Raw genomic sequence first — 26,886 nt, 5'->3', positions numbered from 1 at the left:
GTTTTTCAGATCTGCACTCTGCTTTACAATCCTGGCTGAATTCCAGAGCTCTAAGAGGGCTGTAGAGGAGGAAGCTTTTTGGCTCTGAAGATGAAGGCTCCAGAGGAGTTCAGCTGGTTGAGGCAGAGCAGAAGCCCCAGATGAGTCCTGGCTGCCAATGACCAATAACTGGTGAACTCTGGGAAGCCACCAGAGTGCTAGGATCAAGGTGACTAGTATTTTAGGTTGGGAGGTAGATGGGATGCAGTCAGACAAACTGCTACTACTTCTGTGGCAGCTTCCCTCTCCTGACCTGTGGTGCATTACAGCTTGCAGCCTAGCACAGTCACACTGGCCTGAACAGATTTTATAGCTGGATGTATTGAAAATATTTCCTTGCACTTAGAACATGGTTCTTTTAAAGACTATCCAGGACCTGCCATTAACCTTCTCACAGTGAAAGAACAACTTGCATCTCTCCAATCTGGCATGGCTTTCCTGGACCTCATCATGGTTCAAACATGTGGCTGTTCCACTGAAAGCTGCAGCAGCCAGTCTTGTGGCACCTCTGTGGTTGGTTTGTATTCACTGTTGGCAAACAGGTTTATGCCTGTAGCACTGAGGGGGTGTGATTCCAACTGGGAGCTCTGGGGAGGTGGAGGCTCTGACATAAGAGATGGCTGCATTCCATTAGAGATGGCAGGGTGAGAATGTATAAACATTTGAGGATTGTGTGTGTGTCTCTCCTATAACTGCTTCTTGTGCCTGGCAGCCAAAGAAAGTGAAGGAGGTGAAGATTTTAGGAAATGCTCATCCTGTGGTGTGGTGGTGGTTTGAATTGTGAGTAGGAGGGGGGCAAAGGTGTAGTACAGCCAGCTTCCAGAAGTCTCCAATGTGGGGTAGGGGAAACACCAGGAGTGAGAACTGGAAGTTAGTGCAGGTCTTTGAAGCCATGTAGACACCTGGTTTCTCTCTTGTTAACGAGCAGCGCAGCCTCTCTATGGCCAGGAAGTTCTGCTGCCTTTGGATTCTGCCCTGCTGATCTGCAGGCAGTGCTGTGACATGAAGGAAAAGATCCTTTGGTTTATTTTTAAAAATTGTATCAACTTTTTAAAGAAAAACTTTTCTGATTGCTCCTGTTGAACTGTTCATGTAGCTCCTCAAAGCCTTTTAAATCCACACTGCCTGCAATGACACAAACAGGAGGAGGCTGAGACTGGTCTTCCTTTCTATCAAGCTACTTGGCCAGGTCAGCCTTTTCCACACCAGGGAAATGTTGCAATTTCCTGCATTGCAGACACCAGTTCAGCTCCACTGGTGTTAGCAATGTGGGGATCCTAGAAGAGGGTGCTTGAAACACTGGATCTGTGGGTATGGTTAGATGGCATGCTCCCTGAAATCCTGGAAGCACTAGGCCACCAAGATGGGTGACACCACTGAAGTTGGACCAGCATAGCAACAGCAGGAGAACTCTTGCAAAAAAATTCCCTAGGGTAGGCAGGGCTTTGCAGATTGGTTAAAGAGTGTTAGTCTTGTTTGTATAGACCTATCCCACCCCAAGGAGTAAATGCTGAGACTCCTCAAGACCCTGAAAATGAGGACTTTCTTGTTCCCTGGGTGATGTGAAGAACAGACTATGAATACAACCTATTATCTGCTAAATCAAATGCCGAAGAATCAGCTGGGCATATGTTCAGTGTGCATCAGTTCCCCTTCTCCAAGATTCAGTGTTCCCCAATATCATCTCTGAATGTCCCACATTGTCTTCTGCTGAGGAGCTTCTGCACTAGGTCTAGGACTGATCTTCCTTCTGTTGTCTTTTTATGTCTGTAACGTCTCTGAGGCCAGCACATGATATGGTCCATGAGCAGAAGTGTGTGTATGTTTTTGGGGGGACTGGGGGAGATTAAAAATAGAGTAATGTATATTTTTGTTTTTAAAATAAATAAAATGACGTTTGGCATAAACAATAACAATTTCTCTCTCAAATCACCCAGGCTGTGTAAATGCTCTTCAGAATCTTTTAAAAAATATATCTGCCATAGTATATGTAACATCCCCTTTTCAAAGGGAAAGGCTGTGATTTTTGTACATAGATGGTTATTGCTAGGATAAAAGTCTAACAGTATGGAGCTGAAGTGACAGTGATCCCCAATTCCAAGTAATTAAGTCAATTAAGACTTCAGCTATCCTGCTCTTCTTCCTCCTGGTGCGGAAGAGTGGGCTACCTGGAACTTCTTTTGTGCTGTGCACACTCCATAGTCCTGTCGCAGACTTGATGCAGCCTTCAGAGCTGGTGAACACTGATCCTGAGCTGGCCAGAGAGGTTACTCCAGAATAGTGCCACTTGCTACCAGATATCCACAAGGCCATTGCCACCTTTGACCGCAACCCCACCTTCCCGAGCACTCCTCCAAAACGAGCTGCCTCCCCAACGTTGGCTGTGCGTATACCATTTCCTCGGATGAAACCATCATTTAGTTTTCATCTCATCCTGGCTTGACTCTAACAGCTCCCTTATCTATGTCCCAGCCATCCAGACTCTAGCTTCTGCAGAATGCTGCTGCGGCCGCTTCCTATGAAAAAGCAGCTTGATCGTATGCTCACTGTTCGCAGATAGCCTTATTCGAGAGACATGAATTTTAAGATCCATTTAGAAAAATACTCTTTTAAAAATAACCCCCCCTTCGCCTTTCTGTAGCTGATTTCATGGACCCTTGTGCTCTCTGTTCTCTCCACCTCTTCTGGGCTGGGATGCTGCCCTATGCTCACATTTGGTGAGGTCTGGCTCCTTGATGGGCTCCTTGGACTTGTTGGCTCCTCCCTGGAGGGAACCTGGGTTATCTGTGCAGTTGCTGCTTCTGTACTGCTGCTCCTGTTCTGTCAGCTGTCCCCTGCCAGGCAGACAGACAGGCTGTTAATGCTATGTTGCCTAGCAACCATCACCGATGGGGGTAGTGCATTGGCCTGCCTCCCACAGGTCAAAGGCAGCATCTGGAAGTGCACATTAGGCTGGCAACAAAAGGAGAGGCGGGGGAGCGAACCTGCAGCTTGTTGGACATTCATCTCTCTTGTGTTTGTGGGCAATGTCTGGTCGCAGGCCCTGGACTCAGTAGGGGACTCAAGGGCTTCAGTGGTGGTTTGGAGTGAGGGATGATTGGGGCAGAGGCTTGGGATGTCTGTGGCTCAGGGTGAGGAGCTGCAAGAGCAGCTGTTTAGGGGCGGGGGTGGCAGGAGCAGTGGTTCAGAATGGCGGGCTGTACCTTGGGGAGGGGGTCTGCAGGGCTGGCGGTTTATAGTAAAGGGCCAGTGGCTCTGGGTGTCAGGCTGTGGTTTGGGATGAGCAGTTGCAGGGGTCAATGTGGTTCAGGGCATCTTCTGTCTTTTGGCTTTTACGTCCAACTGCATTTGTATTTGGTGCCCCTAATAGGGCAGTTGCATAGATCAGATGGCTACTGAATGCTAGTGTTAAGCAGCATGGGTGGCACAGGAGGAAAACCAAAATAGTGGCCAGGCATTAAAAAGTACCTGGTGCTAGAGCTAAGGGCTCCCTGCTTTTACCATGGGACTGGATCAGATCCTCCTGCAGTAAAACCTGCTGGTGCGGGGCGGGTCTTAGAAGGTAGAAATCTTTGTAAGCATCTGTTCACCAAGTTCCTCCCAGACTTTTCCATTGGGAGATGGCAGGAATTGCTCCACACATGGAATAGGCTGCTAGATCCACCCCCAAAATTTCTGAGGATCTCCTAGGGGAGATCCCAGGTGGCTGTTTGTGTGAAGAGTGTTCTAAATGTTTTGCTTCCTTTCCGTACATAGACACCCCTGTAATGCAAGTAGTGTACCAATATTTGTATTGTGTTGTAGAACGCAGAAGCCCCAATCGTGGACCAGGACAAAAGATGGGCCCTGCCTCAAAGAGCTAACAATCTAATGGCCCTAGATTTCTGCAATTGGATCCACACAGAGGGACCCTCGTGTTTGGCCAGAGCCCCATTGTTGGACTGAGGCTGCGGTTTTCATATTTATTAAATTAATAACACTAAGCTTTACCTGAACACCTCTATCCCAAATGTATAACTACTAAAGAGGCAAGCAACATATTAAGAGTTTTTACTTTATATCTGTAAGGCCTGGTCTACACTAGGCGTTTATGTCGAAGTTAGCGCCGTTACATCGAATTAACCCTGCACCCATCCACACCGCGAAGCTATTTAGTTCGACATAGAGGTCTCTTAAATTCGACTTCTGTACTCCTCCCCGACGAGGGGAGTAGCGCTAAATTCGACATGGCCATGTCGAATTAGGCTAGGTGTGGATGGAAATCGACGCTAATAGCTCTGGGAGCTATCCCACAGTGCACCACTCTGTTGACGCTCTGGACAGCAGTCCGAGCTCGGATGCTCTGACCAGCCACACAGGAAAAGCCCCGGGAAAATTTGAATTTCTTTTCCTGTCTGGCCAGTTTGAATCTCATTTCCTGTTTGGACATCGTGGCGAGCTCAGCAGCACTGGCAACGATGCAGAGCTCTCCAGCAGAGATGGCCGTGCAATCTCAGAATAGAAAGAGGGCCCCAGCATGGACTGATCGGGAAGTCTTGGATCTGATCGCTGTGTGGGGCGATGAGTCCGTGCTTTCCAAGCTGCACTCCAAAAGACGGAATGCAAAGATCTACGAGAAGATCTCTAAAGCCATGGCAGAGAGAGGATACAGCCGGGATGCAACGCAGTGCCGCGTGAAAATCAAGGAGCTGAGACAAGGCTACCAGAAGACCAAAGAGGCAAACGGACGCTCCGGATCCCATCCCCAGACATCCCGTTTCTACGAGGCACTGCATTCCATCCTAGGTGCGGCCGCCACCACTACCCCACCACTGACCATGGACTCTGAGGATGGGATATTGTCCACAGCCGGTTCCTCGGACATGTTAGCGGATGGGGGAGATGAGGAAGGAGATGAGGAGGACGAGGCAGTCGACAGCGCTTACAACGCTGATTTCCCCGACAGCCAGGATCTCTTCATCACCCTTACAGAGATCCCCTACCAACCGTCCCCAGCCGTTAACCCGGACACAGAATCTGGGGAAGGATCAGCCAGTAAGTGTTTTAAACATCTAAACATTTATTTTTAACAGAACAGGAATATTAAGAATAACAATAATGGGTTTCTCATGATTAGTTTGCCCTAGGCGCTTAACGTTTCAGTCCTGGGCAGTGCAACTATTGAAAAGAAATCTAACAATGTCCGGTTTAGCATGATTGTTCTGCCCAAGCCGCTCTACTGTTTAGTCCCTGCCAGTGCAGCTACAGTAAAATGCGGTCTATATGTCCGGGGATAGAGCAGAAATCCTCCTGGGACATCTCGAGGAAGCTCTCCTGGAGGTAATTGGAAAGCCTTTGCATCAGGTTCCTGGGGAGAGCGGCCTTATTGGGTCCTCCGTGGTATGAAACGTTTCCGCGCCAGGAGACAATCAAGTACTCCGGGATCATTGCCCTGCAGAGTATGGCGGCATACGGCCCTGGTCTTTGGAGGCTTTCCCGAAGCATTCTTTCTTTATCAGTGTCTGAGATCCTCATCAGGGTGATGTCGCTCATGGTGACCTGCTCTGAATTAGGTAGGGGAATGTTAGTATTGGGACTGCTTGCCCGTTCCTTTACAGAACTGTAACCGCCGGTTTGCAGCCACGCGGTGGAGGCGGGAGAGGGGCAGCATACAGGGATCTTTCCCTGGGACAGGGGCAGAGTTCCTGCTTGCCGGATTGCTGGCAGCAGGGACTGGCATTGCTTTCAATGTGAAAGGAGGCCAGTGCTACTATTAAAGTTTTAAGCAGCCACAAGTCTACGGCTTACCATGTCTGCCTGCTACACAAATTCCGGTGTCCTGCCCCGCTTCTCAGATCTGCAGTGCAAGACCCCAGGCACTGAATGCGAAGGCCGAGAATTCGACCTTGTCCTGAGTGCGCATGTGATAGGTGCTGTGCATGGTCTTGTTCACAGAGAAAGACTATGTTCTTTGTTCACAACTACATTTATCTTTCTGAGGAATTTACTCCCTTTTTCCCATTCCCACAGCCACATCTGCGACTGTCTCACAACCTAGCCTGGCATCACACTCCCAGAGGCTAGCGCAGATTAGGCGTAGGAAGAAGAGGACACGGGAGGACATGTTCTCGGAACTTATGGGCTGCTCCCGAGCCCAGGCAGCACAGCAGACCCAGTGGAGGGAGAACTTGTCCCAAATGCACCGATCACACATGGATCGGGAGGAGAGGTGGCGGCAGGAAGACCAGCAGGCGACTCAAACGCTGCTTGGACTAATGAGGGAGCAAACGGACACGCTCCGGCGCCTTGTGGATGTTCTGCAGGAACGGAGGCAGGAGGACAGAGCCCCGCTGCAGTCTATCTGTAACCGCCCTCCCCCGCCACCAAGTCCCATACCCCCCTCACCCAAAGTCCAAAGAAGGAGGGGCGGCAGAGTCCGTGCAAACTCTCACTCCACCCCTGCAGACTGCTCTAGTAGTAGAAGGCTCTCATTCCCCAAAATTTGACAAGTCCTTTCCTTCCCGCCTCACACAAGCCCCCGTCCAAGTTTCACCCCCCAGTTTCATGTGTAGTTGCTAATAAAAAATACGTTTCTGTTAATTACTGTTTCCATCATGTTCTTTTGGAGGAGAGTCTGTCTGAAGGGAGGCAAGGGGGTTGGTAATTGGACAGGACAGTCACCTTTAGCAGGGTACATAGGCAGGGGCAGGTCCAGCAGCAGGGCACATACACAGTGCAGTCACTAGTTACCCTGGTCAGTCTGGGAGGTGGTTTTCATGTTCTGTGGTGGGGGGTGGGTTGCTCTGTGACTTTGTGGCGGGGGAGGGCAGTTACAGATCTTATGCAGCGGTCCTTATCCTGGATCACAGAGCCACGCAGCAGGGGATCTGTAACCGTCCTCCCCCTGCCACAAAGTCACATAGCCCCCACATACACACAGTCCCGATCAGGAGGGGTGACAGGCTCCGTTGAAACAACCAGTCCACCACTGCGGAGCCTGTCATTCCTGGAGTTTAGAAACGTCATTTGTGTCACTACACTACACCTGCTCCCCACCACAGTCTGCGTCCCAGGTTTAAAACATTCCCGCGAAAACAGTAATAAAGAAAACGGTGTTCATTAACAAAGTAGAAGTGATTTTATTTTTAAACGTGTGTTGGAAGGGGGTGAAGGGGGTATGTAACTGGAGAGGATAGTCAACATTAACTGGGTAAAGAAACGGGGGCAGGTCCAGCTTCTCTGTACACAAACTTAAAAGTCACAGGTTACCCTGATCACTCAGGAACCTAGCTTTCAAAGCCTCCCAGATGCACAGCGCGTCCCGCTGGGCTCTTCTAATCACCCGGCTGTCTGGCTGGGCGTAATCAGAAGCCAGGCTATTTGCCTCAACCTCCCACCCCGCCATAAAGGTCTCCCCCTTGCTCTCACAGAGATTGTGGAGCACACAGCAAGCTGCTATAACAATGGGGATATTGGTTTCGCTGAGATCACAGCGAGTCAGTAAGCTTCTCCATCTCCCCTTGAGACGGCCAAAAGTACACTCCACCACCATTCTGCACTTGCTCAGCCGGTAGTTGAAGAGTTCTTTTTCAGTGTCCAGGGCGCCAGTATAGGGCTTCATGAGCCAGGGCATTAGCGGGTAGGCTGGGTCCCCGAGGATGACTATAGGCATCTCCACATCCCCAAGAGTTATTTTGTGGTCCGGGAAGTAAATACCTTCCTGCAGCCGTCTAAACAGACCAGAGTTCCTGAAAACGCGAGCGTCATGAACCTTGCCCGGCCATCCAACGTTGATGTTTGTAAAACGTCCCCTATGGTCCACCAGTGCTTGCAGCACCATTGAAAAGTAGCCCTTTCGGTTGATGTACTGGCTGGCCTGGTGGTCCGGTCCCAGGATAGGGATGCGAGTTCCATCTATAGCCCCACCGCAGTTTGGGAATCCCATCGCGGCGAAGCCATCTATGATCACCTCCACGTTTCCCAGGGTCACTACCTTTGACAGCAGTACATCAACGATTGCCTTGGCTACTTGCATCACAGCAACCCCCACAGTAGATTTGCCCACGCCAAAGTGGTTCGCGACTGACCGGTAGCTGTCTGGCATTGCAAGCTTCCAGAGGGCTATGGCCACTCGCTTCTGGACAGTCAGGGCTGCTCGCATCTGGGTGTCATTGCGCTTCAGGGCAGGGGAGAGCAACTCACAAAGTTCAAGGAAAGTCCCCTTCCGCATGCGAAAGTTTCGCAGCCACTGGGATTCATCCCAGACCTGCAGCACTATGCGGTCCCACCAGTCAGTGCTTGTTTCCTGGGCCCAGAATCGCCGTTCCACAACATCCACATGACCCATTGCCACCGTGATGTCCTTGGCGCTGGGTCCCCTGCTTTCTGACAGGTCTGTGCTACTCTCAGACTTCAGGCCCTCACCGCAGTGCCGTAGCCTCCTCGCCTGATTTATCTGCATCTGCCTCTGGGAAAGGTGGATGATAAGCTGCGAGGCGTTGACAACGGCCACAACTGCAGCGATGGTCGCAGCGGGCTCCATGCTCGCAGTGCTGTGGCGTCCGCGCTGTCACTGACTAGAAAAGTGCGCGAACTGATTTCCCGCCGGCGCTTTCAGGGAGGGAGGGCGGGAGTGATGGACGGATGACGACAATTACCCAAAACCACCCTCAACACATTTTTTTACCCAGAAGGCATTGGCGACTCGACCCAGAATTCCAATGGGCAGCGGGGACTGTGGGAACTGTGGGATAGCTGCCCACAGTGCACCGCTTCCAATGTTGACGCTTTCCCCGTTAGTGTGGACTCACAAAGTCGAATTACTGTCCTTAGTGTGGACACACACGTTCGACTTTGCAATATCGATTCCAAACATTCGATTTAAGTAAAATCGAACTACTCTCGTAGTGTAGACATACCCAAAGTGATTAACTGACTTCTGAAAATCAGGAAAGTCAAATAATAGAGAGGTTAGGTTGTGTGGGATGCTTAAAAACTGAAATAGGGAAGAGCCTCTTTGAAAATAACATGTCTGCTAGTCAACACTCTGATCAATCTGCTTGTATGTTGCATACCTTTTCCACATCCTTGATCTGCCTTTTCTGTTTGGATATTAAGCCCTTTGAGCCAGGGAGCATCTCTTACTATGGATTTGTACAGTATCTAGTGCAAGGGGCTGTTCTGCTCCTTGTTGGGTGTCACAGTCATACACATAATAAATAGCAATAATTCATAAAAGCTTTGCTGAACCGAAGTAGGTGATAGGTAAGGAAAGGTTGTCTTGAACAACAAAGCATTATCTAAAATTGGTGATAAAAACAAGCACAAACTGCTGTCAAAGGAATTGCACGAATTGAATTTAAGATTAAATTGAATGGTGAACTGCCCTCCAAGGATACATGTTGGTATAATGATGGCCTAGAAATTCCTCGAAATGGAAAGAAATGCCTATACTCAGAACAGTGGAAACTGGATTGAATGATCAAATTGATGGGAGCGTGATAGCTGACCGCTCCCTTTCGGGACATTTTAGAGGGAAAAGAACATGAACATCCTGAGCATGTTTCAGGATCTTACCGTCCCCAGGGTTACCCTGGTGAACTTATATGCAAGAGATAACATCGTCATTAGTGGACTTCGGAGGCATTTCTTGTTATATTCAGGCAACAGGGCGGCTGTTATGCTATCACAATTAAATCAGCTGAATCCAAAGCAATCTCTGGGAACTAAGATATGAGCATCCTGCTCTCCATTCCCTGCCCCCCTGATATTTTGTTTTCTTTCTTTTCTGTTTGGCTTTTGCCTAAAGAAACTCGATCGATTTAGTTTATCAAAGTGAAGATTTACGAGGTGACTTTGACTTGACCACTGTCTATAAATACCCTACATCTTCAAAGAAAGACTTCAATCTAGAAGAAAAAAGCATAGCCAGATCCAATGGCTGGAAGCTGAAGTTAGATAAATTCATACTAGAAATAAGGTGCAAATTTTTACCAGTGGAACAATTTTGCCTAGGGAGGTGGTGGATTCTCCATTACAGGAAGTCTTTAAGATTAGCTAGCTTTTTAAATGAGATGCTCTAGCCCAGGGGTCGGTAACCTTTCAGAAGTGGTGTGCCGAGTCTTCATTTATTCATTCTAATTTAAGGTTTCGCGTGCCAGTAACACATTTTAATGTTTGTAGAAGGTCTCTTTCCATATATCTATAATATATAACTAAACTATTGTATATAAAGTAAACAAGGTTTTTAAAACGTTTAAGAAGCTTTATTTAAAATTAAAATGCAGAGTCCCGGGACCGGTGGCCAGGACCCAGGCAGTGAGAGTGCCACTGAAAATCAGCTTGCGTGCCACCTTTGTCATGCATGCAATAGGTTGCCTACCGCTGCTCTAGCACAACCAGAAGTGATAGTATTGATGCAGGAATCACTTGGTGAAATTCTCTGGCCTGTGTTATGCAGGAGGTCAGACTCAATGATCATAATGGTCACCTCTGGTCTTAAAATAGATTAATCAATTCCAAGATTAACCATCTTTGAAATTAACTGAACTCCACATAGCCTGTCCTGGCTTGTTATAGGGATGGTAAAGACTTGAACCAGATTTGCACCAGCATGAAGGAAGACCAATGAGAAGAAACCAGAGCAGACCAGCCAGATGTCATTCCAGACTGGGGAAGCGAATGGGGTGAAGAGGATAAAATGCACCAGTTTGTGACTGACCTGTGTACCATATCCTGCCTACGGCATGTGAATTAAGCAGGCATCAGTGAGAGAAGTTTTCTTTCTTTCCTCTCCTTTCTCTTCTCTTTTGTGTATTTGCCTAAAGAGCAGGACTGATCATAACAAGAATAACACAGCAGCAGACTGAAACATTCTTTTCTCCAACAAAGCCTTCTGGTACCAGCAAGAAACTTTTGAAATCAACATTTTCCCTCTGAAAGACTCTGAATGTGAATGAAATATGAAAGGGAACTTTCCTATAATGAATAACCATTTGACTTTGAATTCCAAAAATTTTAATGTTTCTCTTTTGCTTGTCATGATTTTTTTTTGTAACAAATGTTTGGAAGGATTGTCCTAGTGTGGTCATTATGGGAAAAGCATCCCTTTTACACAAGAACCTGAATCCACAATTAACAGTTTCATGTTTAAATAGGAAAACACGGGTTCTAGTATCACCTTAGCATCTTGGAGCCTAATACCCCTCTATCACAACATAACACAATGGTGATTTGTTGGTTCATATATTTAATCTCATTAGTGGTGCAATAATTAAATAGGCATATCTTGCCAACTGCATATCACATTTTATGTGTGCTAACTGCTAATTAACTGTATTCACTGAGCAAAATGCACTAAATTAAAGAAATTAAGAGATTCCAAGTTCCACCATTGTAGCACCAAGCCTTTCTCTTGGAGCAAATCCAAATTGCCTTCTGTAAAACCTTTTCATATGTCTCCAACACATAAAACTAATCAGCGTCTTGCAAAATTATTATTTTAGTAATCTTGTAGAAAGCCTTGGGTATCTAGATCCTAGAGTGACCTGTACCCTTAGGATCACTGGATAGACCAAATAGTGGGAGATTTTCTTCTGTTTGCTGCTAGGTAATAGGATTGAATCTTGCCTGCTGTTCTTGTATGCCAGATGCAAATTTCTGAAAAAATAAAATTCTTTTGGCAGGGTGCAAGGCAGCCATTTTCCAGGCTTTTTGTAATGAAATCCATCTATTGGGGTAATGATGTACCAGTATTTGGATGATCACAGTCTTTGTCTTTTGTGTGTCCGTTTGTCTGGCCCCTAATGTACTTTGGGCCCTCTTTTATTTCTCAGTTTTTATGAGAAAATTCAAAAGATTTGGATCAAGCTGTCAAATAATTCACCATATGTTTTGGGCAATGAGAGATTTGCCACTGTTTTCCATGGACTGATAAAGCAGTAGTAATAAATGGTATTGCCTAATTAGCTTAAAATTACTTTGGATTTCAACAAATATTCCATGCTTAGCTATGCTCCCTAGAAGAGTCCACACACCTGCTTCAGTATAGATTCTCTGAGGCAGTGGCTTTCAACCTTTCCACACTACTGTACCCCTATCAATAGTCTGATTTGTCTTGCGTATCCCCAAGTTTCACCTCACTTAAAAACCACGTGCTTACAAAATCAGATATAAAAATACAAGTGACATAGCACACTTGCTGAAAAATTGCTTACTTTCTCATTTCTACCATATATTATAAATTGATTAGAATATAAATATACTTAAATTTCAGTGTGTAGTATTTAGAGCTGTATAAACAAGTATGAAATTTTAGTTTGAATTGAGTTCACTAGTGCTTTTTATGTAGCTTGTAAAACTAGGCAAATATCTGAATGAGTTGATGTACGCTGGAAGACCTTTGCGTACCCCTAGGTGTATGTGTATCGGTGGTTGAGAACCACTACACTGAGATATGTTCTGTAATATATAGGTAGAGTGACATGGAATGTTAGCTGCTTTGTGGAATCATTCTTTAAGGGTGATTGAGGGTAATATCTTTTTAAGGAGGCCTTTTAATAGATTAGCTATACAATTAGCTATAATTCTGTCATTGGACAGAAAATCCACCATTGGGAAACTCTGTCTTGCAGAGGTGAATGTGTTTTATTTAAATATTTTGGAAATGAATAATTTTCTTTTATTCCATTAACATGATACAGGTTGTGGGCACTCTTCTCTCTAAAGTTCTTTCACCTTAGCTAATGAAAGGTAAATAAGCATGACACCTTTATTTCCCATTTAAGTCTGAGCATTCTAGTTTCTGTGTTCAAATAACTCCACCTTTACTGCTCAAGTCTATGGCCATTCAGCCTGTCTCTATTATTGGCTATGAATATTCATTCATCTGTCCCATTTCAGCCTTCTCTTTTAAAGCATATGGCTACTCGCCCTTGCCCTGGTAGAATTGATGGCCATTCTCTTCTGTTGTCATGTCTCTTAATATGTCCTACAGCCATAAATCAATAAAAGAAAGGCAGGTGCTGGTGGTGGAGGATTGACTGTAAGGGAAGAAAGGCAGCTAATTGTACACAAAGTCCTGTCAAATGCTCCTTCATCCCACCAGCTCCATTAAAAAGGTCCCTTTTTTAAAAATCAGATGTTGCTGTGTTTGGTGCTGTCTTACAGCCCCAGGTGCTGACGTCAAGAGATTATATGAGAATCTCTGCTTTAATTTAAAGGAAGTTTGTAAGACCTTGTGGGTGTGGAGAAAATCCCTTAAGATGCAAAGTAGGTGAACATAACCACTCAGAATTCAGAAGACAAACAATAGCCCCACATATATTTATTAAAAAACAAACAAACATTATTTTGAAGGCCTGCCCAGCTCATGATGTGGAAAGCTTGTAGGGTGCCCAGAGAGCAAGTGTGAAGAATCAGGACAGGGAGTGGGGGGTAATAGGAGCCTATATAAAAAAAAGACCCAAAAATCTGGACTGTCCCTATAAAAGTGGGGGTTGGCAGTACTGCTCTATAGCAGGGCTATCTTCCTCTGGGAGGGTTGGGGGTGGCCTATCTGAAGCCCTGTGGGAGGCTAGGACCCTAGTCTCAGCCTATCATGCCCAGTGGCTAATTCAGGCCTGAGCTGGGCTCGCAGAGGTTAGGCCGCCCCCTCTCATGCTGGCTGCTCTCCTTGGTCTCCTCCTTCTGTCCTATCCCGACAGAGCCCTTGGAGGAACATCGACAGCGACCAGACTACAATTCCCAGCCTGCCCCGCGGGCCATCGCCAGCAACGTGCCTCTCCATTGGCTGCTCCCGAGCCAGCCGCCAATGAGACGCGGGTTTGTTAGTTGGTGAACTAGGGAGAGTTTGTGTAGCTGAGGAGGCTGCGTGCCCCGGCTTACGCGAGGGACAGGGTGGGCTAACCCCCATCCAGCCCCGCCGGCATGGGGGGCAGCGAGAGCAGCCACGGGAACAGGAAGGTCTCGTTCGGGCTGGATGAGCAGGAGCGAGTGCGGGTGCTGCAGGGCATCAGGGTGAGAACTGGCTGCGCTGGGGATGAGGGGCGAGGGCAGGGGCTGGGGGGAGAGGTGCTGGGTGAGGGAGAGGGGCAGGGGCTGGGGGGGGGAGAGGTGCTGGGGGAGGGAGAGGGGCAGGGGGAGGGAGAGGGGCAGGGGCTGGGGGGGAGAGGTGCTGGGTGAGGGAGAGGGGCAGGGGCTGGGGGGGAGAGGTGCTGGGGGAGGGAGAGGGGCAGGGGCTGGGGGGGAGAGGTGCTGGGGGAGGGAGAGGGGCAGGGGCTGGGGGGGAGAGGTGCTGGGGGAGGGAGAGGGGCAGGGGCTGGGGGGAGAGGTGCTGGGGGAGGGAGAGGGGCAGGGGCTGGGGGGGAGAGGTGCTGCGGGGAGAGGTGCTGGGTGAGGCAGGGGCTGGGGGGAGAGGTGCTGAGGGGCTGGGAAAAGCGAGTGACACCCAACCATAGTCTTGTTGCCCTTATAGTGAGTTAAAAGGCATCCCTCCCCGTGCCCCCTTTCCCCAGAGCAGTTTAATCCATCCTGCACTCTGACTTCTTGTGGGTTCGAGGAGATTTTACGTTAAGGACAGGAGGTGGCTGCTCTGACTGGCTCAGAGAGCATCCAAGGGAAAGACCATCACCCTAGATTAATATCACCTGAGTACTATAGCGACTGGTGTAATGGTGACATGTAAGGAGATAGGAGTTGTTGTGAGTGAAGATTTGATGCCTCTCCAGGGGGGAATTGGAGCTCAGGAAGGAGGCCCCATCTACATCATGATAGGACACCCTAGAGATAGAATTGGTGGTGTCACTAGGGTGCATTTTTCTCGGTTTCTTTCTTATCTGTCTCTTTATTTCTCTTATTTATACAAAGCTTTCTGTATTTTTCACTCCATGCATCTGATGAAGTGGGTTTTAGTCCACAAAAGCTTATGCCCAAATAAATTTGTTAGTCTCTAAAGTGCCACAAGGACTCCTCATCGTTATTTCTCTTCTGTTATTCTAAATTTTTGCAAATTTGCCCTATTTCCTTTATGCCATTTGTATCCCATTTGGCTGCCTATTTGCTTAGCCCCATGTGAAAGGCCTTCTGAGTGAGACTGGATAAGATTGTTCACTTCTTTTCTGCAGCTTCCAATCACAAGGATCTGACTAGGATTGTTTCACATTCCTCTTGTAGATCTTTGACATAGAGGAGAGTCTAATCCTAATCAATTTTGTCTTTGCTGCTGCTTAGCTGGGCTCCATGTACCAACTACACAGCAAAGTGAATTGCTTTGTTAATTTTATGTTGCTGCTTAGCTGAATGGTGGTGGAATTAGAGAAACTTGTTGATTTATGGTTATTGGTCCATTCCTTTGATCTCTAGGAGTTCAGACTAAATGGACGGAGCCCCGATATTTGTCATTATAAGAGTTCATGCTAAATGAACAGGGGCCTCCCTGGCTCGTTCATTTGAATTGCAAAGCTGAATCCAATCACAAGCTTTTATGAAATTAAATAGGCTTCCTTATTTTTGGAACTCGAAGGGGATTATTTTGTTTTTTTATAAAAACTTCAGATACTTTATAGCTAGTGTTGACAGTTCATTTTCTTTCAAGGAAGTACACTCATTTTTCTAGTTATTAATTTTGTCCTTGTCTTCACTAAAACATCATAGTCATTATGTAGATTATTTTACGGTGCATGTTGTATGATTGGAGTTGTGTTCCCAGAGATCTGTTAATAGGGTGCCGTCTGTGTTTCGTTTATACTGCAAGCAGAAGGGAATAGCCCTAAGACCAACCTGACAAAATCACAATATGTAGTCAAGATGTTAAAATGCTGCTTATCTTGGGCAGTAGTGGCATAGCTAAAATCCATGTTCTGGTTTATGCTTTGAAGTGTGTCAATGGGAGTCTGGCCTGGGCATGGAAATTGAGCATCCCTTAATTTTGTCCATTAGAGAAGAGTGACCAGTATAAAATTTATTGACTGGTGTATCAGAAGAACAGTTAGCCCTGTCCATGCCATCAAAGGCAAGGGCAGAAAAGCACTCTGAATTGAATTCCCAGGAGATTTTTGGGTGCATTTTCTACCTTTCCATGGTTTTGCACCCAAATATGGGAATAGACAATACAATTGGAATTGGGCACATTCGTCTCCTCCACTTCATTATTGTTTTGTAGAAAACTCCACCTAGACTTATAAAAGTAGGAACTGAAGATCTACTAAGTAATAATCCTTCCCAGCCTCCTCCTCCTCCCCCTCCCCCCGGTGCGTACAGGATTGTTACTTATATTTTGTTCTCCAGTTTGTTGTCCAATCTAGCCTTAAGACTCAATTACTTGAACTCCATCACTTCCTGATGTAATATATTTGCTGAATGTGAATTCAACAATAGATAACTTGATCTCGGATAATGTTTTAAAATAGCATAACTAGCAGTATTTTGAAGAAGGATTAAAAAATAATTACCTGTTGAAAACTCCTCTTAATACAAAATAAAAATCAAGAATTGACTAACTTAACCTCTTCCCAACAAATTGCTCTAGCTCTCTGAAGATGTAGTGAACCGAATGAAGGAAACTTCTCAACTTAAAGGGGACCAGAGACCATCTTCCTTTCCTTCTCCCTCATCCTGTGGCACTGCACCATCACCACAAGCTGCAGAAGGGAAGCCCAAGTTTACTACAGGTATTGTCAGTCTGCGCTATGTCTGCAGTCTAAAGTATTGACATTGTTGGTCACTGAGGAGTGGTCAGTGCCTTTATAACACACACGTACCTTGTCAGGATGTGCTTGTTATGATGAGTGGCATTTACACCTGTGTGGGTATCAGTGTGATTACACAGATTGGACATTCAGATTGTTGCAAGAAAGCTTTTTTGGGTGAGGTAGACAATGTTGTATGGTAACTAGAAGGGTTGGGAATCCTGGGTTCTGTTTCTGGCTCTGCCAGTGAATCTGTGTGATTCTAAACAAGTCATCTAACTTTTCAGTGCCTCTCTGTTTTCCCCATGTGTGGAATAGTAGTAATACCCATTTCATCAAATATTTGTGTGACTTCATTAATGTGTGGTAAGGTTCTTTTGAGATCTTTGGATGACAGGTATGGTAGCAGTACAGAGTATTACTTACAGCCATGCTTCTAAAAGGGCATTAGTCATATCAGCTTCTTTCAGTGGACAGGGAATCTGCTGTACATATGTCATGTTGTTCTGCAGGTTCAGAAGAGAGAAACTTCATGAGCTGGTACTAGCTATTACCAGAAAGAGAAGAGGAGAAACTGGCAAAGCTCAGCTATTTAGCTGCATGCTTAATGACTTGTTTTCTCATTCAAGTCAGCTGACTCATGTTTTACTCCATGGTGCTCAAATACATATTGTTGGTACATTTGTCATCGAGCCCATAAAAGCCTTAAACAGAAACTATCTGGGATCCAGAGTACTGCAGAGGGTTGGTGAACCATTCCTTTGCTGCCAGAGACCAGCATTCATTTGTGGCCGAAGTCTTGTTTTAAAAGTGGATTTAGTGGTGCCTCATCCTTGTCCCTGTCTGTGAATGTCCCAAACCACTTTATAATTTGGTCTCTACTTAGGAGAGACCAGTGCTGAAATAACAAAGGTTGCAGCAGTTCTGGAGAGAGAGACTTTTGCAGAACTGGGGAAAAGGGGTGTAAAATAGGATTAAAATAACATGAGTGCTTGAAGTGCATCAGTATCCTCAGATGGAGGAAGCTTGCATAACACTCACTGTCATTATGCCTTATTCAAGACAGTATTGTCAGCCTCTCACTTACATCAACGCTAAATTCGGCCATAAAACTTTTTAAGTTATTCCTTTTTTCCCCTTGACTTTTCTAATTGTACTGAGTGTTCCCTTTGTAGAGTGTTGCTCATTTGTTGAGAATTTTTCTCTTCCCTCTGATAATGTTTGTTCTCATGATGTGATGGTAGCCAGTGTTTTCTTCCATAGTCATCATTTGCTTCTGTTCCTCTCTTCAGGAATCCATCCACCAACTGCCAGTAGCTCTGGTCGGAAGCCTTCTGAGGCGGAGGAGGACCTGTACAAGAGGTAGGGGGACATTCTTCCTGTCTGGAGACAGCCACCTTTGCTGCCTGGGGCCACATACATGCCCTGTGTAATGCTGCATTCTAGAATTCAGTGCTGTGAAGATTGTATGTGTTGTTGTGTAGTGTGTCTTCAATGAGATCATAATGTAGACAAAGGCCACTGGGCATATTTTGTTGAGAGAGCATGTGACTCCTGGGCTTGGAGACAGGTAAGGGGGCTGGGAACCAATGGGAAGGAGTTTATAGAAACATAGCATTCTTTGCTCCTCCTGTCTTTCTCCACTACCCATAGAAAGTCATATGAGACATATGTCCACTGGAGCCTAAAGTTGGATCTGCCTGCTCTTGCCTCCTGAGGAAAGTGAAAACCCCTAAGATTCTTGTTGAGTCCTTGAAGAAACTTCTGCCCAGACATCAAATCTGTTGATCAATTTAACTCTGTATGTGACTGAGAATCTTTGTAGTTATATCTGAAATAATGTTTGTGTAGACATCTTCAGCTTCTTCTCCTGATGCCTGCTCCGCTAGACCTGGTGGCTGCCAGCCTTTTCCACTGCACTGTGGGTTTTTCCTGTTTGGGGCATTTTGGCTTACCAAGGTGTCAGTGCATGTAAAGGTACAGTGAGAATGAGATGAGTTGTGCGAAATGCGGTCCTTGCTGTGTCTCACCCTCAGGAGTCTCTGCTGCTTGTTCCAAGGGTTCAGACAGTAGGAGGTCCAGCTTTCCCATCGATGGAAGGTTGTCTGTTTATAAAACTGTTGCCGTATGTTTTTCTAGCTTCTCTAACTGCCTTTTCCTGTGTTACATTCTCCTTACTGTGTCCATGCTTTCTCTGCATGTCACACAAGTCCAGTTTTGGGGACTATGAAAATGAGTCCTCTTCAGTGCTATTGTTGATTATTCAAGCTTTTAAAAGTGGTGCATTGAACCCACTGTCCATAATTGTGTGTCTGACACACCTAGTGGACTCTCTGGGAAGTTGGTTCTGTTCTTTAAAGAGATGGTGAAATCAGAATTGCTGGTAGTCTTCAGTCCTGGCTTACTCAGCTGTTTCTGGACAGATGCTTTAGTGAATGCTGCAGAGAAAGAAAGGGAGTGGCATAGAGGTCTGCTGTCTCTCTTGTGTACTGATGAGCCTGTCTCTCTGTGCATGTGAAACTCCCAGGGTCTGAGTGGTGGTCACCTGTGGTATGAATACATTGCAAAAAAAAAAAAAAAAAAATACTGGCAGCTCTGAGTCTGAGCCGGGGTCAATTGGGTTGGGTGGCAGGGCTAAAAATGTCAGGGTAGACACTTAGGTTGCAGTCTGGGCTCTGGGATCCTGTGAAGGGAGTGGGTCTCAGAGCCTGGGCTCCAGCCCAAGTCTGAACATTTACCCTGCAATTTTTAACCCTGCAGCCTAAACCCAAGTAGGCTGACTCTGGCCAGCCACTGCCATGTTGCAGTCTTTTATTGCAGTGTAAACGGATCTCTAGGTGCACTAAATTTGCTCCATGGTGGTTCTTCAGGTTCAGGTGCTTAGACTGTGGACATGTCTCAAGGTTGCTTCCCTGACATCAATCATCCCACTTACTCTGCAGAGGGCTCCTTCTGCCTCACAGGGCCAGCAAAGCAAATAGGTAAGGTAGGGTTGGTAGTAAAAGTCAGCTAGGCAGACAAACTTCTTTTTGTGTGACCTGCATCTTATTTTTTTAAAAGCAGCTTTATATATAGTTTATGAAATCCTTTTATTCTCACTGTTTTGAGGTGACTGTCAAGTATTTAAGAGTCAAACCTAACTGAACTGTAGGTTTATGTGCTTTGTGCCTCCTTGTTTTTTTAAATTGTTCAGTACCGAATTTTCAGGTCACCTTTTAAAGTTCATGGTGCTCCAGAATTCCCACAGAAGCCCGGGAGTTGTGAGCAGGCTTTGTCCAAGTAAATCACACCTCTGCCTGTTCTGTTCCTGGCCAAGGGTAGGACAGCTTATCCCATGAACCTGTTGCCAGAAGTCTGCTGAGCACCTTCTCTCTGCCTTTCTTTGGCACTGATGCAGGTATGAGCGAGAGCAGGCACTGGTCCAAGAGGAACTGCTCCGGCTGGCCAAGAGGGAACGGGAGGCAGCCAGCGAGTGTCTCAATACGACCCTCCAACGGGAAAAGAACAGCACCAATGAAGAGAGGCAGAAAGCAGTTCAGCTGGTAGGTACAAAGCAACATATTTCCAGGCAGGAGGAGGGCCTGAAACCTTTCCCCTTTGAGGGATCAGTTAAATGCCATTTATTTGTGTAATGAGTTCAGCAACTGCTGCTTAGTCCTAAGTCCATGGTAGTCATCACCTCATAACTCTTCACCTGCTTTTTGGCTTATGCTGTAGTTGGCAAGTCTGTCATGTAACTAACCCTATGCTGAGCTTGTATGAGAATGGTATAGCATCTGAGTACGTGAAGGGGGGAGCATTGTTTGTGGGTGAGTGGAGATGGCTGGCAAGAGAGCCTGCTGCATATGTAGGGTTGGGAGAGACTAGCATTGTGACAGCCTGGGCTGGATGGAGCTCTGCTAAGATTCTTCGTGTGTGAAATGGGTATTTTGATGAAGGTACAGACTTGACCTGTCTCAACTTCGCTTTATCTGGACTGTTGAGTAAAGTTACACGAACACCTGATTAGTCAGGAGTAGAGTGTCTTACAGGAACTGGCAGCTTGTTCTGAACTGTAGTGGCATGAGCTGTCCCATTATAACAATGCGAGGAGGATGCTTGCTACAGTGAAACTGGTCCTGGGTATCAAGGTGGATATTTAGACTAATTCACCGAGAGTCACACTACTTATTGAAAGGACAATGTCGAGATGAGAGAGGGAACAGGGCTAGGAGTTGAGTTCTAAGATCTATTCCTGTTTTTTCCCCTTCCTCTTTTTCCCATTCTCTCCCCCCTTCCCCCCAAAAAAACCTGATTTACTGTGTGGCTTTGGTTAAATCACAAATCCCTCTGTGCCTCCATTTTTCTATCTGTAAATAGATGTTGATGATACTTACCTTCTGGGGTAGGGTAGTGAGGTGTAACTTGGTTCTGAAGCACTTTGGAACAGCTGAGTATCTTAATTTATTATTGAGCCAACGTGCTACCTGCTGCCTTTTGAGATTGATCTCCCTGATGTGGTTCATAAGTGACCCCTGTGAGGCCAGTGATTTCCTTTATGAGAAACAGCAGAGACTAAGGATGGGAGATCTCTCTGGCGGAAGGGTTAAATACAAAAAAGGAGTTGATATCTAAGGCAGGTAAGAGCTGTGTGTCTAGGTGAGACATTGCAGCTGGTAAGTAGCACTTAGTCCATTCTCACCGGGAGGATGATAATTACATTTATGAAAGAAACTAACAGACCTTTGTAGAAAGTGGCAGTGAATTAATTTCTAAATCTGAGGAGATGACACGGCTCAGTGAGAGCGACACAAGAGCTGTCTGGAAAGAATGTGACTGAGGTGTGTCAGCATTATCACTGAAATGTGCCCTTATGGCTGGAACAAGCTAGGACCTGACTGTTAGGGTATGTCTACACTACAATTAAACAAACACCTGTGGCTCCTCCATTGCCAATTTGGGCTCGGGCTATGGGGCTATTTAATAGTGGTGTAGACGGTTGGGCTCGAGCCTGGGCTCTGGGACCTTCCACCTTCCCAGGGCCTGGGCTCCAGCCTGAGCCTGAACATCTAAACCCCAGTAAAACAGCTCCATAGCTTGAGCCCCACCAGCCTGAATCAGCTGACCCGAGCCTGGCATGGGTGTTTAATTGCAGCGTAGACCTACCTTCTATGTACAAATGCTGTAATCCCATCAGAGTATAACACTTAATCCTCCAGAGTATGAAGCAGGGAGTTGCTGGGTACGTGACCGTTTGCAAACACAAAGCGGGTTCAAATCAGATTTTTCTTGGGTAACCCATGGAAAGTAAATAGTGAATATGCAGCTTATGCCCAGAATGTGGTGGTAGGGAAACTGTGGTAAAGTTTATTGCTGTGTAATCTCCTCCATCGATCACTGACATGAAACAAATCCGAGAACCTTAGAAATCAATGAGAAATTTGGAGTTGTCTATTTTGTTCTAACAAGAGTCAGGCAAGGGTGCTGGCTACTGGTTCCTGGATTTCTTCTTAAACAGGAACTTCAATGTGTCAACTCTTTAAACTACGGGGACTCTTCCATGATTTATTTCCTCTCAATTCCAGGCACCCTTTGAATACAGTATAAGGTTCCCCACTTTGGCCTCTCAAACTGCCCGACCTCTGTTTGTCAGGAATGAATGTCCTTCCACATCACCCCAAAACTTCCCAGTTAGTGTTTGAAGGTCCAGAACGCACTCCTTGAACCGTAGCTCTCACCTGTCAGTATCCTTGTTTGTCAGGATTCCTCTGTTTTCTAGCTCCTTGGTCCCTTAGTCTGGAATGGTGGCTGAGTGTTGGCTCTTGTCCTCAAGCCTGGAGAATGAGGGGAGTGATGGACTTGGACTTAGGCCATCCTTTGACCTCACTGCCCTATCTCTTGCCCCTAACTTCAAATGATAAACAGCAGCGTGTGTGTTTTTCTCCCGAAACTGCAATCTGAGAGATTCCGTATCTTTTCTGAAATCGCCATAGCCAACCCGAACTCGCCTTAAAATTGCTGAATTTGCCATTAAGTTCCCGATCGAATTTTTCCGCTTGCATGGCTATAAGCGGACCAGAGCTTGGAATGCCTTTCTACTGTTCTTGCACAAACCACGTGTATACCGCAGTCTCAAGATCGGCATCATTCGCTAAACGGGCTTGTTTTCTTTGAAGGCCCTGCTCTTCATCCAGGTTATGAATGTAAGTTCCGAGCTTTGTCAGCATTCTTTAGCCATCCACGAAAGGTGGACTCGTTAATGCCAACATCGTGGCTAATCTTTGCCTGGGTTTCGCTATTTCTAAGCCGTTCGATAGCATCCAATTTCTCCTGCACCGAGTAAGCCTTCCTTTTGCCCGACATTTTTGACATCTTTCTAAAGATAAATACCTGTAAATTTTTATTACATTACATTTGTATGGCGTTCTAGGCCTACAGCAATCGACTTACGGCTTTTCTACACTATCGCGTGGGGTCGATCTAAGATACGTAACTTCAGCTACAGTACGTGAATAGCTGATGCTCTCCCGTCGACTGCACTTGGGCTCCTCGTTCTGGTGGAGTACTAGAGTCGACAGGAGAGTGCTCAGCGGTCGATTTTTATCATGTCTATATTAAAAAAAAAAAAAAAAAAAAATTGTATTGAACAGTACTTAAATTTAGGATCCATGGCCGCGACCGCGTTATATCCGAATTCGCGTTATATAAACGCGCGTTCTAGTGAGGGTCAGGTGTATAAAACATCCAGTACAATGGGGATTATATGTGCAGTACCTTGCAGAGGGGCTCTGATTCTTAATGGGTGTTTTTTAAAGTGCTTTGATTCTCACACGAAAGGTGCTATCAAATGGTCGAACAAATGTAGCTGTTTTATGAGCCCTTTTTATTTTAGGATGCGGGGCTAGTGTTGCAGCTTCCTAATCAGCTTCTCCTTTATTCTGTCCCTTGGTTTTGCCCTGCACAGTCCCGCCTCTCCCCAAACCAGATACCTTTTCTTTTGTCTTTGTCTTTAATGAATCACTATCTTTTTCTCCCCTCCTAGTTCTTTGTATTTTTGCCAAAACAACAACAACTTTGCAAGTGAGGCTGCCCGCACACATCTCTTTAATCTGTTGGGGCCATTTAGCATGCATCTGTCAGCCACCCAGTCAGAAGCAGTGACTTTTCAGGCCTGCTGGCTTTAACCAAAACGTTTGAAACCAATCAATGTAGGATGGGGAGGGGGAGAAGCAGGCGGGAAATAAACGCGATTAAGCGAAGACATCTCATTACTGCTCTAGAAAGGGAGGATTATAACCTATTTTATAGGAGGATCTCATTCAGAGGCCGTGTGCGCCAGTGTTATCAGGATAGAGGGAGAGCAAATAGAATAAATGAAATTAATACTTTGAAAAGAAGCATTACCGGGATTTGAGAACTGAACTAATATGATTTGTGCAAAGCCCTGAAGTTCTTATCTCCCTGTTTAATCCCCCAAGAATAATAGTTGTCAGATGTATTGACCCAAAAGTCTCTCTTCCCATGGCCACTCCCCCCCACCCCCCCCCCCACTTTAAGAGAAAAGAGTGAATTCAGAATGGGTGAGGGTAGGCTCAAACCTCACATAACTAGCTTTTTTTCCCCATGTGACCAGAAGGCATTGGGTTGCTGTGTGGAAACAGGCTAGGATGAAAGCAGACCTCCTCATCTGCTGGGATGAAATTCCTCCTGCTGTGTGTAGAATGGTAGCTTCTCATGCAGTGTGTTCTTGGCTGTGCTCTGCCAGCTGGGCAGAAAATCTCTCTGATATCCATTGATTCCTGCTCACTGGCACTCGATATGAGCCTACGCTAGAATTTGGACTTGGGGGAAATCATAACCAAATGTTGTGGTTTGTGGCCTCTCTAGTTGCTCAGGTATATGACGACTGTAAGTAATCCCGGGCAGTCCAATTCTTTGGGTCACACTTCATGCACAGAAATAACCTAGTTGCTCTTCAGTTTTTTTCCTGTTACTTTTCTTGCGATTGGAATGAGGTAAGCATGAATCATGACCACAGGCTTGGATTTTGGAGCTGGCCTTATGATTTGCAGAACTCCAAGCTCTTGAACCTTGTCTGCACTGGCAGATCTCTGAAAATTCCCCACTGTTGTACTAGCAGTGGGAATGTTAGCATAGACTGGCCATTGGCATTTTAACCAGTGTTTTGTTTTTCTAACCCAGCTCAAAGCAGATCTAGGTGACACTGTTTAAAATACCAATGGCCAGTTCATGCATGTTTAACCACCAGGGTTAATACAGTGGAAGGACAGTTTGAGAAATTTGTCAGCGTAGGCAAGGCTTCTGTATGGAAAGGTGGGAGATGATCAGATGAGGAGTTGTCTTTCCCCTTTGGTCCCACAGGTGGAGGGGAAAGATACAGTAATTCTGTGGGTGCAAAGCTTGTGTGGGCTTCCAGGCAATTGTTTGTTTTAAAACGAATCTTGCTTGCTGTATTGCTAGCTTGTATAGCTGTATTTACATTCGTGAATTTCCCTGTTGCTGACTGCTGGAATCAGAAATAGATATGGTTGAGCTGGTGCTGAAAGTGGCCTCTGAAATGTTGCTGAACATGATCTGGTTCTGTTCACACTTGCAAGTAAGCCGTTTTTAGTTACGGATCAGCTGCACCCTTGCTGACTCCTATTGTCATCAACAGGTAAACTTCTTAGTGTAGAGAAGCCTTTTGAAGCACACAGTCTCTTACCACTCTGTCAAGTTTGAGTGACTGATTCAAATCCAGTTCTTTTCAGCGTAGCTTTACCAGTCCTGCTTTCTCTGCTGTGTGGGCTTTGCAGTCGTTTTGCAGCGTGTTGGCTGTGCCCTTTCCATTTCTGTGACCAGAAAACTGTAGAGCCCTGTGCAGATACAAAAATGTAGATCTGCATCCGATCCACGAGCTGCAAAAATTATCTGTGAATTTCCACATCCTGGATGTGGATCTCTGCAGATACCTGCAGATTTGCAGGGCCCACCTACTGTGGCTGGGCTGAGGCTCTGAGGCACCTCCCTGCTAGAGCCCGGTTGGGAAGAGCTGCATGGGCAGCTGTGGGAGCCTGGGGGGTGGAGGGACGGCCAGGGGCTGCTCTCAGCTCCCCCCTCGCACCGTGGAGGGTCCGCCACGGCTCCCCAGCTGGGCTCCATGCTGGCTTGCCCAGGGAAGGAGGGGGGTGATCTGTGGAGCTGCCCAAGAGCTGCTTGGGCTCCCCGCTCAGGGTGGGTGGTGGGTCCACTGCTGCTCCCCACACTTGCCCACCCAACTCTTACCGTGGCCAGGCTGCGGCTCTGATTTGCCCCCCTCTCCTTCTGCCTGAGCTGGAGAGCTATGCTGGTAGCTGTGGGGAGCATGGGTCCCTCCACCTTCCCTGGGGAGAGTGCCTGAGGGGCAGGGACATGGGCTGGGGGCTGCTCGGGTCCCCTGGCCAGGGCAGGTGGAGGGACCCAGGCTCCCCACAGTGCAGCTCCCCCCAACTGGGCTCCAGATGGCGCTGGGGAGACAGCTCAGAGCTGAAGCCTGGCCACAGTAAGAGCCGGGCAGGCAGCTGTGGGGACCCGCGCTGTGGACCCTCCACCTGCCGTGGTCAGGGGGCCTGCCCCCCCAGGCCTACCCGCCCTGGGCAGGTTGAGGGTCTGCATCTTGGTTCCTCACAGCTGCCCGCCTGGCTCTCTCTGTCAGAGACCTGCGCAGATGCAAAATTTGTATCCACATCTGCGTTGCTATCCGCTAAAATGGTCCATGGACGTAAAGCGGATACTCACGGATTTGCAGGGGTCTTGAAATCTGACTGCGTGAAGCAGGGGTTTTTGCTTTTGCATTTGTCATCAATGAATGCTGGATCAGTATCTCTCACAGCACCATTGTAAAGCATGAATTTTGTTTCTACACGTTGTCTAGTGTTTTTTTAAAAAACAGCCATGTTTCTCCATTTAACAGCAGTTTCTTTGTGGGTGGAATGGCAAGATGGATTAAAAAAAAAAATCAGGAAGCAGGAATTTTTAACTTAAATAACTTTAATCTTGTTTTGCATTATACAACTTTATTTTCCTAAAGAAAGGTTGATTCTCATTGGTTGGCATGAGAATTACTTTTTGGTAATCAGGAGGAGTGTACTTGTATACATTAATTTAAGCAATTATATAGTTTAACATACTTTATTCAGATTCTTTAATTTACTTTCACCGTTTT

General features: G+C 46.4%; 2 protein-coding genes across 6 annotated transcripts in view; both read left to right on the top strand.

Moving 5' to 3' along the window:
- The first annotated feature begins 3,860 nt into the window (after positions 1 to 3,860).
- Positions 3,861 to 6,656, top strand: LOC128841050 (uncharacterized). Its single transcript, XM_054035731.1, has 2 exons — positions 3,861 to 5,073; positions 6,049 to 6,656. Exons 1-2 carry the CDS (start codon positions 4,497 to 4,499, stop codon positions 6,522 to 6,524), a joined length of 1,053 nt encoding a protein of 350 aa, XP_053891706.1. The 5' UTR covers positions 3,861 to 4,496; the 3' UTR covers positions 6,525 to 6,656.
- Positions 6,657 to 13,859: 7,203 nt separating this feature from the next.
- The window catches only part of CHCHD6 (coiled-coil-helix-coiled-coil-helix domain containing 6), a 174,114-nt gene continuing 161,087 nt past the window's right edge, over positions 13,860 to 26,886 (top strand). For all 5 annotated transcript variants that reach the window (XM_054035562.1, XM_054035560.1, XM_054035561.1 and 2 more), the window contains exons 1-4: positions 13,860 to 14,034; positions 16,544 to 16,685; positions 17,996 to 18,065; positions 20,101 to 20,245. In XM_054035562.1, the coding sequence (XP_053891537.1) occupies positions 13,945 to 14,034; positions 16,544 to 16,685; positions 17,996 to 18,065; positions 20,101 to 20,245 (447 nt within the window). In that variant the 5' untranslated portion in view covers positions 13,860 to 13,944. The remainder of the gene's footprint in view (positions 14,035 to 16,543; positions 16,686 to 17,995; positions 18,066 to 20,100; positions 20,246 to 26,886) is intronic.

The sequence above is a fragment of the Malaclemys terrapin genome, chromosome 7, assembly GCF_027887155.1.
Source record: "Malaclemys terrapin pileata isolate rMalTer1 chromosome 7, rMalTer1.hap1, whole genome shotgun sequence".
Classification (NCBI taxonomy): domain Eukaryota; kingdom Metazoa; phylum Chordata; order Testudines; family Emydidae; genus Malaclemys; species Malaclemys terrapin.
The sequence above is the reverse complement of the archived record's forward strand: the minus strand, read 5'-3'. Positions and strand labels throughout refer to the sequence as shown.